The sequence below is a fragment of the Thunnus maccoyii genome, chromosome 6 (assembly GCF_910596095.1).
Source record: "Thunnus maccoyii chromosome 6, fThuMac1.1, whole genome shotgun sequence".
NCBI classification, from domain to species: domain Eukaryota; kingdom Metazoa; phylum Chordata; class Actinopteri; order Scombriformes; family Scombridae; genus Thunnus; species Thunnus maccoyii.
The window spans coordinates 9,580,528-9,603,076 of NC_056538.1; the positions used below are offsets into that span (position 1 = coordinate 9,580,528).

The following is a 22,549-nucleotide window of genomic DNA, read 5'->3' on the forward strand; positions in this document are numbered from 1 at the left end:
ATACTGCTTCCAATAACCTTAAAATGTGTGTTACATTTAAGGTCAGATATTGCTATAAGCAATATATTTATATTAACTATGGATCAAATAACTGTATGTGTTTCTTAGTTGTAGCTGGTGAACATAGTGGAATATTTAGCTACTAAAAGAGCAGATACTGTATTTTCCTCAGGAGCTGTTGGAGAGCACAACAGAGCTGAGACACTTAAATCTTCAGATGGACAGAAACACGTGCTGATGCTGCTCCGTATCTGCTGGTTCTCTAAACAGGCAACTGCTTGCTAACAAGCTTGCCAGAACTTAAAAGCTGATTTGTCAATGTTGTGTTCCCACCTTGTTTCCGCTGGGCTCAAGTGCCAAAAAGAACAACAACAGCAACAGTAAATGCAGGTTTCATTTGTGTGTGACAGAAAAGGAGGCGGTGTGATTTCAGGGGCAGTTAGCATTGGAGCTATTTATTGACCAACAACAGGTGTCCACAGAGACTGCTCAGAGCATGTCAGAGGAGCTGCCCTCATTGTTGCCAGGTTTGACAATTATTTGGTGGGTCACTAAAAAGACAAACCGGTAGTTTTTCTGTTTTGACGGAGCCTACTGTTTATCCTTGCATCTGTCTAAACACATTGTGCTCCCATTTCTTTACTGAGTACAAAGAGATGAGATTGACACTTTGTCATGTGACTTTGGATAAGACAAAAATGATGGAGTGCTCATTTAAGCAAAGGAAATTGGGACACATTTTCCCACCTCTTTACCATTACTGTATTTTTTCTCATTTGCTTTTGGAGTTATAGTCTCATTTTCCTCAATTTAACAACTAATATATGTAAAATATACTGCTCTGCTCTGATACACCTCAACGATTAAATCAGATTTAACCTTGTCCTGAGTAGAAGCTCCTGTCCCTGCTTGGGCATCAGCCAGCCAGATCATCCTTTAATGAAGCTGTTTCCCCTCTCCATAAACCTCTAGGCATCTTGTTAATTCCTTTTAATAAAAGCATGCAGGGGCATGAATGAAATCTTAAGTCCTCTACAGTCAGTGTAGAATTCTGGTTCATTACACGAGACACAACATACTGTAGCTGTCATGTTACCAGTCATCTTATGCTGTCCCTGATGTAACTCAGCCCCACATGTTCCTGTGGACAGACACACACACACACACACACACACACACACACACACACACACACACACACACACACACACACTATGAAGATCCATGGGGGGAAACGTACTGTGGTCGCTACGGGCAACTACTAGCATTGCGAGTCAGATTATCTTTCCATTGGTCATGTTTTGATGTACTGGCGAGGCAGTCTGGCTGCAAGGCATGACAACTAGGGCCTATCGCCATGGTAATGAACCATACTGGACCATCCCTCAGGTGATCATCAGTTCTTGCTGCCATGGCAACAGCCTTGGCTCCCTATAGGCCGCTACATACAGTGAGGCTGAAACAACACGGTGCACTTGTCTTGCAGTGGTAACCTATAGACATAAGCCCGCTGGGTTTAAGGTGCTGTATGTCAGGTGACAATGAGATAGAGGATGGAGGATTGAAGATGTGTGGTTGTTTTATTACCCCTTTTTATGCATCATAAAATTACTTTTTAGTGATACAGACAGAATTAAAATAAAAACTTCTATTGTCCTTGATGTATCACCTCAAGGGATTAACTTGTATCTCTTTTCTATTGGTTGAATTTTTGACCATTTTAAAACAGGAACATAAACTGGTTTCATGCAGAGCTGTTCCGCATATGAGCTTCAACAGGTAGACATGTTAACAGGTGGGACATAGATTGACACAGATTCAGCAAGCATGAAAATAGAGAAAGAGTTCCCCCTAGTGATCATGTTTCTTTAATTCAGCTGCCATCATTACAGTGGACTGATATTTTTCCCTCAGAGCCGCTGTGACACAAACACATGCAGTCAGCTCCCTCTTGTGGTCACAGCAGAAACAGGTGGAAATGTGTGGACTGCACTATTCCACTCGAAGAATAAACCAGATTATTGTGCAAGAAAACAGAGCAATGAGTAACTCTATGACCAGAATTGAAGATTTTAACCTCAATTAATTCAGGTAAGGCTGATTTAGAGAACCATACATACATATTTACACATAAATACTTACAAAGCTGTAATCAGCTGTAATTTCAAAGATTACCTAAATTTCCATTTAAAAATAGATGCCACCAAAACATTTGTTTAAAGTGTTGTCAAACAATATAATATACTCTGAAGATTAACTTTGTTGGAATCGGACGTGTGAGAGTAGAGGAAGTACAACATCCTCCCCTAAGCCCTTGAGGAAGGGTGGAGTTTTACCACTTCCCACATCATATTGCTACAATTATCTCTGCAACCTCATCACCTCGGTTTCTCTACCTTTTTTCTCACACGCCCATGCACATTTGTCTCTGTCATGAGGACACCGAGGCAAACAAAGTCACACGCAAGACTTAAAGCTGGGTTGTTTTTAAAAAGTGAAGTGAAACTGTGGTGCAAGGAATGACTCAGTGCCACCACATAGTTTTGTTTTGTGTGTTGATGGTCACACTGAAGGCTGGTTTCAAAATTAACCCAAGCCGAGCATCATATTCAACCTGAGCACTTGTCTATTAGATAGAAGCTGACTGAATTTCTGTCCTCCTTTCTCTCTGCTGCTGCCTGCAGGCTTGTATTAGGTTTGGTAACAGGCTGTAACTGTGTACACTACATCAACAATTGCTTCAAATAAGCAAAACACAATAAAGCTGCCAGCTCATTAAGGCTGCATACAGCCTCCCTGTGACTAATCATTGCTCCTTCTCCCCGTACTATAGAGCAAAGCCTTGAGCTTTAATAAGCCATCGCCTAAAGTAAATATGATACCAGCACACATTTAGTCTCATGTTTGTTTGGTGGTCACAACTCACCATCGTTGCCCGCAATATAGAGGGTGCACCAGGAGATAGTGTAAATGCCAGGCTCCAGAAATAGCAGCAGCCCATTTGCTCTTTTCCATGATGCTGGCAGACAGATAACATTTACACCTGGCCCCGAAAACTAGGCTAGACAACGATAAGAGGAGAGGTCGGGGACTTTTTTTTTTTTTTTTAAGAAGGCACCTCCTCTTACCACTCTCCTCTACTCCTTCTAAAAAGACCTCTTTCATCATATTTTTTAAACCCTATTTTCTCTTGAGCCCTTGTTCAATCTCAGCCTCTCTCCTGTCACTCATCCTGCCTGTCAGTCTCCACAACAAGCTATTTCAGGGGGATGATAACATTATTCATCCATTCTCTTAAAAAGGGAATAAATGCAGACAGTGACACAGTCCTAAAAAGCATTTCAAGATTCGATGTATAGCAGTAAAAAGGTACATTAAATGCTATATTACACTTCAAAACAGCACTATCCAGCAACATGTATCACATTATTCTTGAAAAGCAGAGCGGAGAAGGCCACGGGTGATGCTGCGCACAGTGTGTCTGAGCAGACGACGCTCTCAGATGTAAGCAGCTGTTCCGCCGAACCGAGCAGAGAATAGCTTAGTTGAGGAGAAGAGAGGAAGACAACAGAGAAGGGGCTGAGGAGGAGGACGGAAATAATGTATGACATGTATCAACGTCTAATAAGCAGCAGTTGGCTACGGTCTCGCTCGCACGCACAGAGACACACGCATGCATGCAGGGATGAAGAGGCAGGCTGACAGAAGGCTAGATTGAAAATCCAGCAGGTAAAACAATCTGTGGTTGAGTCTGAGAAACACAGTGAGTAATTTGTTGTGGTGCTTACATGACGTGAATCTACCTAAAGCCCTCTTACAAATGACACAAGACATAAAGACATGTGGCATGCTGGAAACCAGCAGCTATTATAAGAAACACAGGGAACTAGATGTTGACAGAGAGGTGTAATAGTTTTCCTTATAGAGACATACTGATCAATCATTCAGAGTGATGTCATTATACTGCTCACACAGAGTCAAGCAGCGATCAGGATCCGACCTGTATCAGAGGCTGTGATGAACGGTGCTGACTGAGAAGGTTTATGACACACTACTAATATTGAGACATCACATTAATGTCACAACACACTTCTCCATTCTATTCAATTTGGCTTTACTGTAGTCCACTTTACTTTGCTGTACTTTCTTACTTCACTGATGCTCTCTCCTCTCTTCTCCTCTCTTCTGTCTGTCATGGCATATCACAATAAATATAACAGTTTAGTTCCAATTCAGTTTATACACTGACCAAAAATTATTAAATCAGCCCCTTTTCATTTTTTTTAGATGTCAAATAGCTACTGTAATATTACTACTACTTACTGGGGTCAACATGAATGTATTCACAATAATTCAAAGGAAATGGCACACAAAATATCTGACATTCATTCTCACAATAAGACTCAACAATACAAACACTGAGACAATAAGTCAAAACCTACCAAGAGCAAAAGACAGCTCTACAAAACATTATCACCTCTTAGAGAAACTAGATAATCAATAAATATAACGACATAATATCAAATAAAACAGGAAGGGTAGGTCTCTCAAGGGCTGCAACTAATGATTGTTTTCATTATCTATTAATCTTGTCGGTCACAGTTTCCCAAAGCCCAAGATGCAATCTAAAATGTCTTGTTTTGTCCCAACCAACAGTCCACAAAGACAAAGACATGTTTTCTTTCATGAAGGAATAAAGAAACCAGAAAATATTCACATTTAAGACGCTGGAAGAGAATTTTAGCATTTCTTTCATCAAAATAGTTGGCCATTAATTTTCTGTTTGATCAACTAATCAATTAATCAACTAATTGTTGCAGCTCTAGATCTCTCCATTAACATCTTAGAGGAGCCAAATTATAGGTATAGTATATGGTTATTAAATGTCAGTTAAGACACAATATGTCTTTAAACATGTTACAAGACTTCTTATAACATGTGTTGCTGTGACATCTTGCACTCCCAAACCTAATCATGTATCAATAACAATCAATTAAATGAGTTTAACTCAGACTAACAGCTTCGTAGTAATTAACTGATACACAGTAAATCCATTTCGGAGGATGCTTAGAGTTGATCAGTAAATATTGTGAAGAAAACATTTTGTCAGCAGATATCTTAAAATGATCCGTAATTTAAGAAGTAACTCATGATGCCAACACGTCCTTACATGATGATCATCTCGGTTTGGAACTGATCTACAAATCAATCACAGGTTTAATGTAACAAAGTAGGAACCGATAAAAGAAAAATAAGATTAAAAAAATGTAGTGATGCACTGGCAAGTATGCAAAAAAATATATAAGTCAGACAGCAGTTACTCACCACAGTTTGCGGGGCATCGTCACACAGTATTAGGAAACTGATCAGGTGCAACCTCTCCCCCGTCTCTGTGTTTCGTCCTCTCTCTCTCCTCTATCCTCCACTCATAATATTCATTCACCCTCACCACTACTTCAAGACAAAACCCACAAACAAATGCATCTGTTTGCTCACACACACACACACACACACACACACAGGTTTGATTATGCAGTTATTAATGAGGTGTTGTGTGTACGGTGAAGGTGGAGAGATCTCTTTGTAGTAACCATGAGCAGAGGCGAGGCAGAGGAACACCGGGGACTAATGACAGAGGCGGGAGAGGGGGGAGAAAGTTGGAGATCAAGTGAGACACAGAGAGAGAGAGAGAGGGAGGGGAATAAAAAAAAAGAACACCCCACTGTGAACTGAGCGCTGGCAGGACAGAAAAGGGAGTAGAGAATAAAATAAAATCCTCCCACCTGCTGCTCAGCAGCTGCAAACCTTGAAGTGAGCCATCTATCTGATGTTTTAGTTCCCTTGGCCTTCCACCTCCCTTTTTCACCTCTCCTCTCTTCCCCCCCCTGTGGCTTTCTTCTTCTCCTGTATATTCTTCCTTGCACATGTTTCATTGCAGGAGTTTAACAGACCAACTTACAACAACTGAGTCAACAGAGTAAATGTAAAGTCATAAATTACAAGCTACCTGTTTATTAGGACTGCATCAGCTATGCAGCAAATAGGAGGTCTGAGTTAAACAAATGAAGTGTAAATGATGAATGGAAAGTGAAGACTGACTTGGAATATTAAAACAGAGTCATTTGTATTCTATTTTCAAGAGCATGAAGAAGCTCTAAATGGATTAATGTATATTAAAATGTTGATTAAAAACCCATTCAATTATGTTTGTATATAAAAACAACAATAAGAAGCCATACCCATCACCTATATAGTAAAAATATATGATCATTATTTTTATATATATATAACTTTCTACCTTGAAGACTACCATCTCAATTATTCTTTCTCTCGACTCAATGAAGCAGGTTTCTGCACTTTTTTCTTACATCTAACACCCGGATCAAAGCACACACGCACACACACGCGCATGTGCACACACAAGTCGCTCCTATTCAGTTTGTGTGTCGAGCAGCAGCTCAAGAGGGAGTCACGACTCACTCATTCATATTCAGAGCCACTCCAGAGCAGACGGTCTAATGACACCTGGCTGAGAAGAGAGAGAGAGAGAGAGAAACATCGGACGTGTGTATGTCTGTTATTGTGTGAGAGAACACAGCAGATAACAGACGAGTGTCGGTATATTTGACATGATTCATGTTAACCTGATTTTTTTTTTTTTTTTTTTTTTTCCAGGCTAATGCTTTATGCCTGAAACATAGCTGACTACAAACCTGCATGTTCAGTGTTTTATCATCGTGACCTTTGGAGCCCCATCCAGCATTTTAATCCAGTGTCTCAATCGCATATTCATGTACAAAATCATAAGAGTTTGACATTGACCAATGACTCAACAACTTCAGCCGCCATGTTTCTCTTTCTCATTAAAGATCCCCTCCAGACATGTTTTAAGACATATAAAAACACAGCAGCTTTGAAGAATAATCAATGTCTAACATGCTTTTCTCACAAAAAAACATGTTAAAATGAGATGAATGTAAACCTTTTACAGACTCATCTGAAACTCTTGCCAAGCTATGTTTAGTCCTCTTATATAAATCCAAGACAATTAGTGCAAGAGTTAAAACAAGCTTGTAAATCACAGTGAGCTGCTACCAGCTCAGTGCTTAATTGATTCACTCAGAACAAAGCCCTGTTACCAATTATGTTTAATTATTCTGTAGCTATTGAAGCATCATTTTAGTTGTTGCGTAGTTTTAAGTCTACAGTCAAATTTGAAACTGAGTAACAAAGAGTGACAGGCGACTGCTTCAAGTCACTGCTAAATGTCTTTAAATGCTGTCAATCCTTGAGGGAGTCCTTTAACAAAGTCAACAGTCCAGTGCAGTGTTTCAACAGGCGGCGCCATAATGGCAATTATGGACTGCCAGATGGATGCCAAAGGTAGCAGGTGTGAGACGTAGATTTAAAAGGTAAACTCAAAACAACAGATAGAGAGTCTTCTGGTGCAGAGTGCATGTGTGTATGTGTTTGGACAGAGTCGGGTTTGGGGTGTAGATACTGATAGAGTTCACATAATAGACACACACAAACACACACACATACACACACACACACACACACACACACACACACTCAGAAACCCTTCACCTCTTATCACTACGGCAACCTCCATTAGCAGGGCTTGCCGTTGGTTTGTTTTAACAAAGAGAAGCTGCTCACACGTAATATATCAAAGAACATTACATGAAGTGAGTAGACAACTGTGCAAATGATATTCACATTTGCTCACCACTCCAATCCAGAATTGATTTGACAAATGTCTGTTATGTATACCTCAAATGATTGTTACTCAATATGATTTGCACATCAAATTTAGCCTTCTCAAATTTCACAAATCGAAATCCAGATCTGTTTCTCCTGCTACAGCTATGAACTGTAAAGGAAACTCATAATTAGCTGTTGAACACTGTCAGTTCTTGTTTCCAAAATACAGACAGCCATGAGGGAGACTGTTCGACGGCATCTGTCTGATGAATCAAACATAGACAAAGCGAGTGGTGGAGTAAGACAAGGCGACATAGAGCAGTGGTACTGCGGTTATGACAGATCATGTGTTGGAAGCAAACACAACCAATCAAATCTGACCTCTGTTAAAAGCAACATATTGTAAACTATCCTGCAGCAATTGTGCATAAAATAATTATATAATCTAGTTCCCTGTGGGAAAATCACACAGTCATCTGCACTCATCCTTACTCATTTGGAGCCATATAGCAATGGCCACAGACCTACTTCTAATGCCTAACATGTATGTCTTTGACTGATAAACCAGAAAAACAGAGGAAGTCCCCTGATGGGGTGTCAACTGATGAGCTTCTTGTTGTGATGGTGCTAACCACTGAGCCACTGTGACACCTTGTAATGGATCTCAATAAGATTCAACCTCATTAAAGATAGTAGATTGTTGTTGGAAATGATAAACCCTTATTTCTGCTGCCTTTAGGCTTGAAAAACAAACAAAGAAACAATCGTTTTGTTAAGAACACAAAACTGCTTTGTATTTATACATCAGCACACTTTCACACAATGCAAACACATTCTTAATTACATCTGACCATCTCCACTGGGGCAGTAAGGACGTGAGTGCCTTGCCCAGGGGCTGGGAACAACGTGATTTTAACTGCATTCCTCACACAGCAGCACATGTTGGCAGGTACAGAGTAACCAAGAAAGAAATCAGTGGCCGAGATAGCATCAAAACTCTAAGATAAAGGTAATTTTCACTTGGACAGTGCGTTTTAAAAGCATGTTTTGGGTGCAATGTAAGCAGGAGTGTGTATTGATTTCTAGATGTCTGTGTTTGTGCACTGCTCAAGTAAAACGCCCGTAGCTCTACAGTGAATTGATTGTTGAGGTTTCAGTCGAGATGAATCAGTATGATGGAAAACGAGTGGAAATAGGGTCCATGTGGAAAACAGCTTTTAGGTTAATGTGGCCAAAGCCACAGTCTCAGACTTCATTTGTGAAATGATACGTTGCAGCGCTTCGAGCACATTTGCACAAATGATTGCCTGGTTTGACTTAACAAAGATTGGAATATTAACTTGATATTGAGATCAATGTGGTAAATTTAGAAACAGGGAGAAGCCCCTAACAAGGATTTGAAGAAGAACTTACCGGGCTCTTAGTACAGCCAAGGTGGACTTGTCAATCCTGGAGGAGGAGGAAGAGGAGGAGGAGGAGGAGGAGGAGGAGAAGGAGGAGGAGAGGAAAAAGAGAGAGACAAAAATACAGAGAGAAATATTATTGATCACATCTCTGATACAAATATCTCAAAAGCAGCAACTAATTTCTTAGCTGTAAGTGTTCTTGGTTGACAGTAACACGGACATGAACACCGGAAGACATGCAGAGGGTGAGGAGCGAGATATATTTATGGCTTCATCTCTGCATGGTATAATGGGTCCCCTGGGTGCTCTGGCATTTAAAAGAAATGTTCATTAAATGTGTGATTGCTTCTTCTCTCACTGGCATTCACTTTAATGTGGAAGGGAAATCTTCATTGATGTGGAGCTTTTACATACTATAGACTGTAACATATGTAATACAGTATGATGACTAACTATGTGCAGAGCATGAATCACACACCTGCATTATTTACAGGGTGTACATATAATGTATTTCTTATGTATTTTTAGCGTGGTGCAACCAAGTTAACCGGGTCATGACGGCCAAAAATAAATGTGCTAATTTTCATACATTATCTTGATTTCATACAAAGTATGACGCTCAGACGGTGCACAGTGCAGATGGGTGTCACTGTAAAGTCACTGGCAGCAAGCAGAGCACACTTCATGACAGATGATTTGATTTAACAAGGTTTCTTTACTACAAACTGCTCAGACCGGTTATGAGAGGCCAGTGTTTATAAGGGCTTTATTCATGCTTCATTACATACTGTTCACACTTAAAACATGGAAAGTCAAAGCATTCAATGCCAACAACCTTTCAGTTCCATTGTTGTTTACTGTTTATGATAGTGGGAGTTCTGTGAGGCATTTGAAGCTTTTGATACACTATAGTACAAATATCTTGAGGGCTGAATTCATGGCTTATTTTTACCTCATTTGCAAGTGTGTGTACATGCATGTGTGTGTGTGTGTGCATGTTCAGTGCTTGTTTTCCAGCTCTCCAGGGGAAATGTTATGACATTAATTCTTTAATCCGATTAATTTGGAGATTGAACCGCGTGGAAGGGAGCCCAATCTATTTCATGCAAAGACACACACTTCAGAAACACATACAAGCACACAGTGCTCACTAGTTTTACGGCGCCAGAGCCCGGCGTCAGAGTTTTGAATATAATTTGAATGTTTTCCAGGGTTTTTGAATGATATCAACAACAATATGCATCACAGCGACGTCAACAGGGGCAAATAGCAAACAGCAGACGCACTGGAGTATCTGTAGGATTATTTAAAATGAATCTAAATAAACAGAACTACAGTTAAATACAACATTAAATTATTCTAAAGTGGCAGTTCCCTGTGGGTACTTCACATTTCATTTGCTGCTCTGCCACAGTGACACCTTTCTGCATCAATGGTATCTCATCTTGCACCACAGTAAATGTTGGCCTCTTTCATTTTGTAATGGAGCTGTAGTGCTCTCACATGATTTATCTCCAGGCAGTTGAGAAGACATGCCACCCACCTAATGGTTGAATCATTCAACAGATCATACTACCATGTCTAAGCTTCATTCATACAAACAAAAATACAAACATGGACAAATATGGGGATGAAATTAGGCTACATTATGGGGACAGAATCATTTCTCCAGATGAGATTTAATAATACATTTTAACACTTTCACTGCGTATGTACTATAGCATTACACGTATGTTCTATAGTTTTTCTTTGTAGTCTTTGTAGTTTGTTTTTTTTAATGCCGTTATCTCGAGATCACGAGTTAATTATTTTGTTATCTTGAGAAAAAGAGCCTTGTTATCTCGAGATGACGAGATAATCAACCCGTAATCACGAGAAAACAAAAGGTTGTTTCCTCTTATTACTTATAATGTTTATCAGAGATCAGGAGTGCCATGCCAGCATGTATAGATGGCATTTTGACAACTGCAGCAACTAATTTAAGCTGAAAATGTCAGATCAATAAGTACCCATTATTATTAACAGCACCTTTATTAATGACATCTGTGTCACGGCCAAATGACAGGTTGATTAACTCTTGGTCATAATATGATGGGATGTTTCATGTAGGAGAAGTACCAAACAATATCTTTCAAGCATTCTCATTTTATTAGACTTAATGAGAGAAAGGCAAGTGGGGTGGAGAGAGGGAATAAGAGCCACCTTTAGGCTTCTTGTGCTTATCTAAATAGTTGAGCTGTCAGACATGGAGACAAGACAGGACTGAACAAATGAGAATGAGCTCCATTCGCCATAAATTTCATGAAAATTTTTCTAGTTATCTCGAGAAACTGGCCTTTTGTTTTCTTGAGATCACAAGATAAATTAACTCATGACCTCGAGGTAATGGCATTAAAAATAATTGTAAGCATGGCCGTTCTCGGCTTCCATACTGGTAGACCATTTTCAACAACATTTTGTCGTGTCAAGCAGGAAAAGCACAGGTGTAGGGATATTAGTTTCTGTTAATTTTGCATTCGACAGACTGACACTCAATAACCGATAACTGACCAGTTAATTTTTAAGAAAAGTTTTGATGTAGCTTTTGTTTGGTTGAGCTGTCCAGCAGTCAGAGCTAGCTTGTCTGCCCTGGTTAATTTAACTCATCCTTCTTCTCCTCAAAGTGTTTTTCAATGTGTTTAGTCACAGTAGCTCTCTCTTGTCTCTTACCGTGAGTTTCAGCTCAATTTAGCTCTCTGTCCTGCTTATGATTATATATCTGGATACCATGAATTAAAAAAAAAGAAAATTCAAAGCTATCTGGCTGGAAGTTGACGGGATGTCTTGCACTGGATCAAGTGTTGGACATAAGGACAAATAGACCAGCCAACATCTCTATCCCCAAACAGCTTGTGTGAAAACAACATGCTATGGTTTAGGGTGTTTTTATTTAAGATTATTGTTAAGAAATGGGATGGAAACTGACCCAGTCCCACTACTGTCTGATCTCTGACACTTAGAAAATCAGTTAAATCCTACCATTTATGATTAAAAGGTAATCCACTAGAGCCATTCATGCCTTTACCCTTGTTGATATCTTGATTAATTTCCCAGCAGAACTGAAATACTGCATATTAAGTATTTTAATCTGCAACTTCACTTGTATCAGGACTTTTATAAAATGACACTATGATTCTTGCTAATTCTTGGAAAGTGTAAAGAATATTTTGTCATAGAATAATAAGCATAATCAGTGATTTTCTGCTGTGAGACAGTTTATCCCATTATCATCATCATGTTGCTGAGCTGAGCTGTTAAGAAGCCGCCTATTTCTCTAAAAAATATCTGATTGTTTTTGTTTTCATCAGTGTAATACCCAATAGTCGCTAATTAACTCTATTACATGTAATGTGCTGCACCTCATCTGTCTGTCTCAGGTTATTTCAGCCTGTCTGGCAGGATGCGTTGCCTCAGCTCAGCTGGGAAGGTTAAGTGCTTCAGTGTCAGAACGACAACCAGCAGGGGAGCCAGCACAAAAACACTCCATCTGAGTGTGTCAGCGCATCCAGTGGTAAATGGGATCCCTGGCCAATAGAGCAGGAGAACATGAGCGGTAAGAGCCGCGTCCACAGTGTGTGTCCCACAACAGAGACAGCAGCAACAACAACAACACACACACACACACACACACACACAGCAGGCAGACACAAAGCTGCCTCTTGATTGCAATCCCCCCCTGAACGGAGACAGCACAGAGTGAAACTGTACGTCCACACACACACACACACACACACACACATAGATAGCAGAATAGCAGAGGCTGACAAACAGTAGGCAAAGTGTTAGAGGTGTGACATAGAGGCGCAGCGTGAGTCCCCCACCCATCCTTCCTTTTCAGAAAAATGTACATCTCTGCACCACACACACATTCCCATCACACCAGCACATACAGTTTTCAGTAATGTGCAAACTCACTATACAAACATTATTATAATGTGCACAATCATGACCATGTGCATCTACATCATGCAGACTGAGACACACACACAGAAGCATCCAATGAAAAGGAAACATACCATCCAAATCCACCAAATGACACGCTTCTCCTCCTCGGCATTTTGTCAGGCTGAACTTCTCAGCAGTCTCTCTCGTTCTCAGGCTCTGTCCTCTGGGAAATGTATGCTCTGCTGTCAGTCTCTCTCTCTACATATACTGTGTATACTTGCACTTTGTCTGTCTCTCTCTGACCCGATCTCACTCCCCCCCACTCTCTCTCTCACTCTCCTCGATCTCGTCTCTATTTGCTCTCTTTTTTTTTCTCTACTCTTTTGTCCCGTTCTCTCCTTCTTCTTTTTCTTCTACACCTGGCTCCCCAGAACTGTCGTCTTCCACTTTGCCACTTGACCAGTCAACTACTGTCCTGAAACACTGCTTGCTCTTTGGCTTTCACAGGCTGTTAAACACAAACTCTCTCTCTCTCTCTCTCTCTCTCTCTCTCTCTCTCTCTCTCTCTCTCTCTCTCTCTCTCTCTCTGTCTCTCTCTCTCTGTCTCTCTCTCTCTCTCTCTTTCTCTGACACACTGACACATACAGGTACACACATTTCACCGGGGGGGGGGGGGGGAGCAAGGTGGGGAGGGGCCATAATCTCCCATCTGACCCTCTGGATTTGTTTCCCACACACTCACACTGGCACACAAAGAGCTGTTGTGCAGGTGCTGTAACATTTGGAATTATTGAATCACCTTTATCATCACACCCTTAACATCTGCCGCTTACCCACCACCATAAAATGTTGTCACTTCCTGTGTTGTGTGCCCCTTGCTGATTTCTACAGGCATCATAAGTGGCAACAATTCACACTCACACAGTAACATGCACAAACAAACCCTGAATGGGCAAAGATAGAGTGTATAACAATACAGTTTAAATAACACTGGGATCATGTTTCAAGAAAATCTTGATGTTAAATTTTGATGTGGATCGTGTATTTCATATGAAATCTATTCATCTTGCAGGAGTCCGGTGTTGCGTGGAAAATATGCCAGATGTTTATTGGCAGAGTCAGACAGGATTCATTTTGTTACACAGTGTTCAGTATTGTGGTCTGTGAAAGCGAAGTGGAACAGCCGGCAGTATATACATAGTAACCTAACATGTTGTGACCAAAGGGAGTGTCCTTCCTGACACCCTTCCTGCTCACTCCAGAGTTGACAGGTCTGACTCTCAGAGTTAACGTTCACACAGCTAATCTACTGTGAGAATGAAAGTAGGTTTTAAAAACAATTTTGTTTCAGGAAACCTCAGGTTGCACTTCAATTTATTAGTTGAAGCAAGAAATGTTTTAGAAAAAGTATTCACATCCTATACTTAAGAATAAGGAGCACAATGCACTCTGTTACGCATAAATGTCCTGCACGTAAAATCCTACTTGAGTAAAGGTGCATACTGTAAGTACAACAAGTATGTTTTTTATGTTTAGTTATGTTTAGTTTCATTGAGACATGTTGCAACTTTATCATTCTTATTAGCACACATACCTCACATTAATCCCAGCATAGGTAGCTTTGCAGAGCTCCAACTTGAAGCAGGTTTAATCAGCCACATAACTCAAAACGCCTGTGTGGTTATGAAGGATCTTTCATCATATTTCATAAGTTGATCATATGTTTTAGAGGTAAAATAACAATATTTCACTCTGACATGTAGTGGGGTAGACGTATAAGGTAGAATAATTCGGAAACATACAAAAGATAAAGAAAATAAATATATAAAGATCTTCAAACTAGATTTTGAAACAAGATCCATGTGTTTTAAATGTTATTAGTGCATTAATTAATCACATTAACAAAAACAACTGATATTCAGTGAACCAGGGGACCCGGGGCAGTTGCCCGCTTTGCATAGCTGGAAATCCAGCCTTGAAACCAATACGACACTGTCACAAACTATAGCCTCAAAGATAACCAAAGACCTCTGACAAATGTAGTATTTACTTACCGCATACTTACTTATTTATTATGGCTTTCACATTGGATTATATTATTCTTGGGTGTTTCAATTGTGTGCAAATTATAGTCCAAAGGCAAACAATAAATGTAATACCACACAATAAAAGAAACTAAAAATAGAATAATTTCCATGTGAAGTTTTCATTTTCATATTAAACCTGAACACTCGTGGTTTTTCCTCTTTGACTTGATTTACATTACAATCACCTCCAAAAGTGCTCACTCTGTCCAAGAAACAAAACGAGCACTTCTGAAGCCTGTTGAGAATGATTATGGTCAAAAGCTTTCACAATGTAATATTATCATGGCGCTCTGACTCTCTCTCCTTTGTTGGCTGACAAGTGGATGACTGGATGTGCTCTCAGTCCGTATCTCTATCATGGTGAGATTGCACTGATTAAAAGCAATAAAACGCTCCGCTGGCACAAAGTGGTGTGCGTGTCTGTGTTTCTGTGTACACACACACCCACCCACACACACACACACACACACACACACAGAAGAATATGTACAATACACAGCACGCAAGAAAGTACACTTCAATAAAGGTTTACAGAATCCCAATCCAACTGACCGTGATAGTGACAACTTTGAGTGCAGACCTTACCCTCCCTCTAGTGGTTTAGAGGGAGCATGTGTGACAAAATCAAAACACAACTCCAACAGCAATTTTCATGAAAAGGAAAGAAATAAAAAAGAAAGACGGATTGAAAGAAAGAGGCATGTTTCAGAATAGCGTTAAACTCCTCGACTATATCTTGTATTTCAAGGTCCTCTTCTGGGTTTTTGTTCAGTTAGCTTACATTCACATGGGAAAACATATATTTTCTTACCCTGTAGCAGACATGAATGAATATTAAGTGTTGTGTTGGGTTAAGTTTGTGCTGCTATATGTCAAATTGTCCTTTTGGGAGAACAATGACATCCAAAATAGAACTAGCTCATGATATTTTACCCTACATAAATGGTTAAACCCACCAAATATAACTAACTGATGGCAAAGTCAATGGATCAAATGTCTGTGTGTAATGTGAATGGTGTCTCTCAGCAACAAATAATTATCACCTTACTCTGCAGTTCCCTTCAGCTATACAGAGCATTTTAGCATCTTTCAGCTTATTGTTTTGGTTTTACATTCCCCTACTTTACTGTTTTGGTTCACTCTCACTGGCATATTGCTTCCAGCTGCAGCAGCCAGCTGTTTCCCCCAGTAAACTGACAGTACACTATTTTGCTAAGTTAGCAAGTAGCTGGTTGAAATAGTGGAGTTAATGGAGACACTAGAGCAAAAAGGAGAGTGAATATTGAACTTTAGGTGGACACAAATATGCCAAATGAATGAATGAATGATAATGTTGATCTGTATCTGCTGGATGTGTAAATAGGCAACTCTTTGCTAACCTGCCATTTTGAACTTTAGAGGGAGATTACAGCTTGTTGCACTGCCCTCATAATGGATGAAAGTTGAAAGGAAGTTTAAAATATATGTATATAAGCCAATTTTCAGATTTTCTTATGTTCCCTTTTCTATTTATCTTATTTGGGGGGGTTTTGTTTGTTTGTTTGTTTGTTTTTTTGCTAAATGGCCATGGTATCGGAAATAAAGCACTCTAGAAAACTGGACAAAGGCATCATTGATTTCATTGACTGTTATTGTTTTTATGTCGAGGCACATTGTTGTTCATTATAGCTCTTACACAGCCTCCATATCAATCCACAGAAAACCCTGGGGCTCTCCAAGATTGGAAAACCATAATCATGATTGCTGTATTGATCAATGACTATAAATGTCTCAACCTTGTTTGTGTGAAATCATTTTTCTCACTAGGTCCAACAATACAGTATCAGCCACAATCATGAAAGGCCACTTGTCACTGTGTTGATAACATGATTTAGTTGGTTAGTCAGGCATGTACACAGAATTACAGACTGTAAGTATATTTCAGGATGAACACGGCTTTAATATAGCATCATGTTGCTGTAGAAGCAACAACTGTGTACTGCACATGCACATATAGCTACTGGTTTTTGGATTCTTGCTCTAATTTGTTGCAATCAGTTTTAAAACAGAGTAGTTGTATGACCTCATGATGCATATACATATTCATTTATTTAACCTGCTAATGCCCGTATACAATATACTGTGAACATATCGCACCATTTCCTTACTGATGCTACTTTTCTTTTGAGCAAAACGAATTACTGGAAATAGCCTCTATGCTCTCGCTGTCAGGCCTCCTCTCTGTTTCAAGTAAAGCACATCAACATTTTTTTTTCTGAAATGTGAAGCTAACTTTTCATTCTCACCGCATTTTCTGTTACCACAGAATTGGTAGTAAGTGGGCTGGGTTACACAGCCCTACAGCAACTTGTTGGGTGATGTCACCAGGTTTCTTGAGTGTCTACAGTATTGTTCTCTCTAAGGAAACAGTACCAACAACATTTTAACTATCTTAACAACATGAATTTGTTTAAGTCCCCCGCCACTCAAAAACACGCTATGCTTGTTGTGTGAGCATCATTGTGCAGAATGATGTGTGTGCAAAGTTTGACACTAGAAGGCTGTTTTCACATTCATCTGCAGAAAGGGGAAACGTTTCTCTGTGCTAACTGAAAATCTCAAAACTTAAAAAATTTTAAGGGGTGTACTGTACCTATGAGCATAATTTGTGACATCCAAACTTGTTTGGAAGCCTTCAGTGCACATACACTGAGAATGGACTTTACAGTGAGGTAGGAGACATCTTGTGTCCAGTAATTCAACCTATGAAATGGAAAATAAGTGCATATTCATAGATTCTGGACTTTTTTTTTAATGAATGAGAATGAGTAGATGTCATTTGAAGGATTTAAACAACATAATTTGAACATTTTTTTTGTTGAAAAAGCATATCAGACACAAATCATTATTCAGTATTCTACACAGTATACATCTTAAAACGTGTCTGGAGGGGATCTTTAACATTCAGCAGCATTGCAGGGAGGTTAGTTAAACTCCAGCATAAAACTTGGTGCCAGCACTACTTGGTAGAAAGAAATGATATAAATATGTCAAGTTCAAGACATTAGCCTGTTTGACATTTGTCTCTCTCTAGAGTGTCACTGTCAAGAGTGAAGTTTTGATTTTCCCTACTCTGATGGGAGCTAATACACACTGAGTCTCAGTTTGTCGTGTCATTCTGCATGATTTTTGCCCAGTTTAATTATGTAATCAAAGCGTGGTTTTTCTATGTAGGTAGAGCGATGTGATGTAAATGATTTCCTCCTAACACTCCTCTCTCTGTGTGTTACTGCTGAAGCAGCTTAGAGCAGTTATGCAGCCTCTGAGGAGGGTGTGAAGCACTGCGTGTGAATACACACCTATGAGAAAGATTCTGTCTCTGCACAGACGCAGATGTGTATGTGTGGGTGTGGGAGGAAGAAAGAAAAGGAAAATTAAACGGTGTTAAACATCAAGTCTAAATATGTAAACTGAAAGGCTGACTGAGTTGCTATTTGTTTTTTCACAGTCATCTAATATCAATTCTTGTTTCGGCATCATGTGCAGCACTAGAAGTATCAGCAAGAAGCAATACAACAAAAATCAAGCATTTTCATTTTCCCAAAGGCAGAATTCATTGCTCTCTTAGATTAAAGGTTCACTTCATTAAAATCATTTTAAACTAGAGATATCAAAAAGCACATTTGGAAAACTCAAGTGCACTGTGTCTTTTCACAATGGCCTCACTGTCAACTGCTGTCACAGGGACTATTTCTTTGGTAGAAAGTAGTTCCAAGGAAAATAATCTGTCTGTACCTGTTAAATGTCATTTTTAAATGTCCAACTTAATGGAGTGGCATGTGTCATCTCTTAAAACCTTGGCACATATAATCATAACTATCTGCATGATCAGATATCACTAAAGGAGAAAATATGGATGAAGGGGGGGGCAGGGGGATATGTGTTTTTTGTGAGTCAACTGGTCCTTTAAAAAATAATCTTCTGCAAAAGGAGATTGCATTTTACTGTTCTGCACTTTATTCATGTTTTATGCAACCAGCACAAAGCAGCAGCACAAAGTGAATTTGCATAATGATGTGTCAAATGAACACGTTGTTGTTGCACTTACAGGATATATGTGGGTCTCAGGGAACATTTTGCAAACTTTTTTCACTCGCTTTTTCTTTCCTTTTCTTCTATCTTAACTTTTTTTCTATTTTATCAATCCAGATTTGTTCATTTAGTTTCAGTCCCTCATCTTATCCTCAATAACTTTCTCCCTGTCATCTAATGGCAGTGAGACTCCATGAGAGACCTGATGTTCTCCATCTTTATTACTTTTGTTCCTTCCTCACTGCCGCTCCTCTCTTCCATCTCTCTCCCCACCATGTAATAAGGTATTTAGTCATTAGATTGATTCCCGGGGGGTGATATACGCCCAGACAGACGTGAGAGACCTTTCTCTTTTCCTTCATCTAACTATCCATCCCTCCCTCCCTCCTGTGTCTCTAATAGGTTACTTAGTCATATGAGGTTTTCCAGGAGGGTTGCTGATTTATAGACAGGGAGACAGAGATGCTCTGCTTTAATGGCTCCTGTCTCAACCACATCCATCCTCATCTATTATAACGCACACACGGGTATTCACATACACACAGCCACATGCACAGATGCACCAAACACTGAACGGAAGCCAAACAATATTCCATATGTCTTCACATCTCTTTTAATCTGCTCACCTGTTTGCTGCATATTGATCAGTAACGCACAGCTGCTCTCGAGATTACCTGTTAATCAGGGGAAATGTTTCAGTTGACCACAGGTCAAGCTCAGCATTTGGAAGATGTTTGCATAAACTTTGATGTCAGCTGGTAAATTATTTTAATATGATCACACATTTTATTCAAATTAAATTACAGTCATGAGCTCATTACATAACCAGTTATTGGCTGGTGTGTGTGTGTGTGTGTGTTTCACCATTTCGTCCAATTGGTGTTACCTGCGTAAGCTCAATCAGAGTCACAGCAGAGTTATTTATCATAAATAATTACACAATTGTAACCACTGTGTGTACTCTAATTAAAAAACGATTTTATGTAAAAAAAAAAAAAAAAACCAAACATGCATTGTTATATGATGATTATGAGACAATTCAATTATTTTTACATGAAAACACATGATATCTTGAGATAATGACATAATTAGGTTGTGATGTTGGGATGATAGGAGTAATTAAACATTTGCGACCAGAGCCACTAGTTTGAAAACACCACTGTCTAGATGGAGAACACATCCTCCATCTGCTGCTCTAAATATGATGCAACAAAATAACACACATACACAAGTTAAAGTGCACACGGGATAATAAAAGCATTTATGCACATAAACACCTTTGATGTGAACTCTGAGAAGCTCTCATGTGTGTGTACAGTGATTTTTATAACATCCATATTTCAGGGTCCTGCATCATTTCACTGTTCATAAAACAATACGACTATATAATACCATAATATGACACTTGTAATAACATTGACATTTTATTCCAAAAATTTGCAGCAGTGGAAGAGGATTTTTTACTTCCGTAACAGTAGCAGTACCATCACTATAGAAATACTACATTACAAGTAAAAGCCCTGAATGAATGCAAGTAAAAGTAGGTATTATTAGAAAAATGTATTATTGGATAATAAATTACTGATGGAAGTGGTGAAATCCACAGCAATGCATCATACATCTTAAAATGATATACAGTATGTTTTTTATGTACAATCTTAATATGTAAAGTAACAAATAATTGTAGGAGTTACATGATTGCAGTGGTGTAAAAAGCATAATATTTGCCCCTGGAATGAAGTGGATTTGAATATTTAGTTAATTAAGTACCTAAAAATTGTACATTACTTAATTTGCACAAAATGTACTTAGTTACATTCCACCACTGTAGAATGGTGAAAAAAACAGACATTACTGTGCTGTTAAAGCAGAGGTTTGCAGTGTAATGTTGTAAATGCTATTTCAACTGAAAAGGACATGAATTGTTTCACTGAACGGATGAAAAACACAATCCTCATCTAATCAATTTATGCTTCAACTGTTTTTAATCTTTCCTCAGCACAAGAAAGTCCACAACAATACAAATACCCAGCCAACACTGAGATATTGAATGACAGTTGTTTGAAAGTCCCTTCAAGACATCCCCAAAAAAAAAAAAAAAAAAAATAGTTCCAAAATGAAAGTTGTTCCTTCAACTGGATGTCCTCCCTGGGCATCCCAGCAACATCACTACCATCATCAACACAGGCCTATTTAGATATTCTGCTAAGGTTTATGTTTACTGTGTGCATTTTGCAGCTTGTACATCCTATACGACTAAATGAACAATTATTTTACTATATATATTTTTTCTATACTATATATTAATTAATTATATTACATTATTTTGCATTCCTTTAGCTTCATTCTATCCTTCTTATATGTTCCCATTTATCGTTTTTCTTCACTAAACGTTCCTCTTGTTTGCATTCTATTTTTATTTTCCTTTATATTTCCCCCTATAGTTTCTCTCTCTGTTGGTGAATGTTACTGCAAGTGACAGCAAGCCCACCCATACACCCACTCTTCCAGATCACATACACACACAGATGTGTGTGCACATATACACACAAACACAATCGCAAACAGCAGATAGATATATCGTAGGCCTACAGAATACTGAATCCACTTGTGCACACAGACATGAACTCACACATGCTGACATGTGTGCACATTCATGCGCATGCACAGAAGCTATGACAGTTGCACACACACACACACACACACACACACACACACACACACACACTCAACCTCCACCCACAGCGCCTTCAATCGTCCTCTCCCCCGCTGTTCACTATTCCAAACGACATTGATCAGAGAAAAACATCCATTTAATACTTCCCCTTCACTGCAGCTCTGGCAGGCTGTAAAGAACAACACACAGGCTCAAGATCCTGCAAACACAGTGAGAAACACCCACGAGGGCAACTGCAAATGCTCAGCCCACACAAAAACAATTTAATCAGGTGCGTTCCAAAAACATGGCATTTTCCTCAAACCGTTTCATTTTCCACTTAATAGGATCACACAAATACAAACACAAGCTGCAGAAGTTTAAAGCAAAAGCCCTCTGAGGCTGTGGTGACTCGTTGTATCAAAGTTTGAATTGATCTCACCACCAAAGTAGGTAAGGGAATAAGGGGAGAGGTGAAAGAAAGAATAAACAGGTTGGGTTTGGAATCAATTAGTGCCAAATAAGGAGGAAAAATTATTGCAGAGGTGAAGAAGGACAAGTTCGGCAAGATTTGTGTAATGATCTGAACTGACCAGGGCTCTCAACCGTTGTGTACGCACAAAACAGGGCTTCCCACACAAAAGTTGTGATCTATAAGAACAAACTTGACCAGAGAATGTGCACACCTGTACATAAAC

General features: G+C 39.2%; 1 protein-coding gene across 4 annotated transcripts in view; it reads right to left on the minus strand.

The window, feature by feature from the left end:
* rap1gap2a (RAP1 GTPase activating protein 2a) overlaps nucleotides 1-22,549 on the minus strand; it is an 83,435-nt gene that overhangs the window by 56,898 nt on the left and 3,988 nt on the right. For 2 of the 4 annotated variants that reach the window (XM_042413878.1, XM_042413876.1), the window contains exon 2: nucleotides 9,121-9,156. In XM_042413878.1, coding sequence (XP_042269812.1) covers nucleotides 9,121-9,156 — 36 coding nt within the window. Of the gene's footprint in view, nucleotides 1-5,325; nucleotides 5,341-9,120; nucleotides 9,157-13,168; nucleotides 13,349-22,549 lie in introns of those variants that run through there. The other 2 variants (XM_042413871.1, XM_042413877.1) reach the window with 2 other exon arrangements.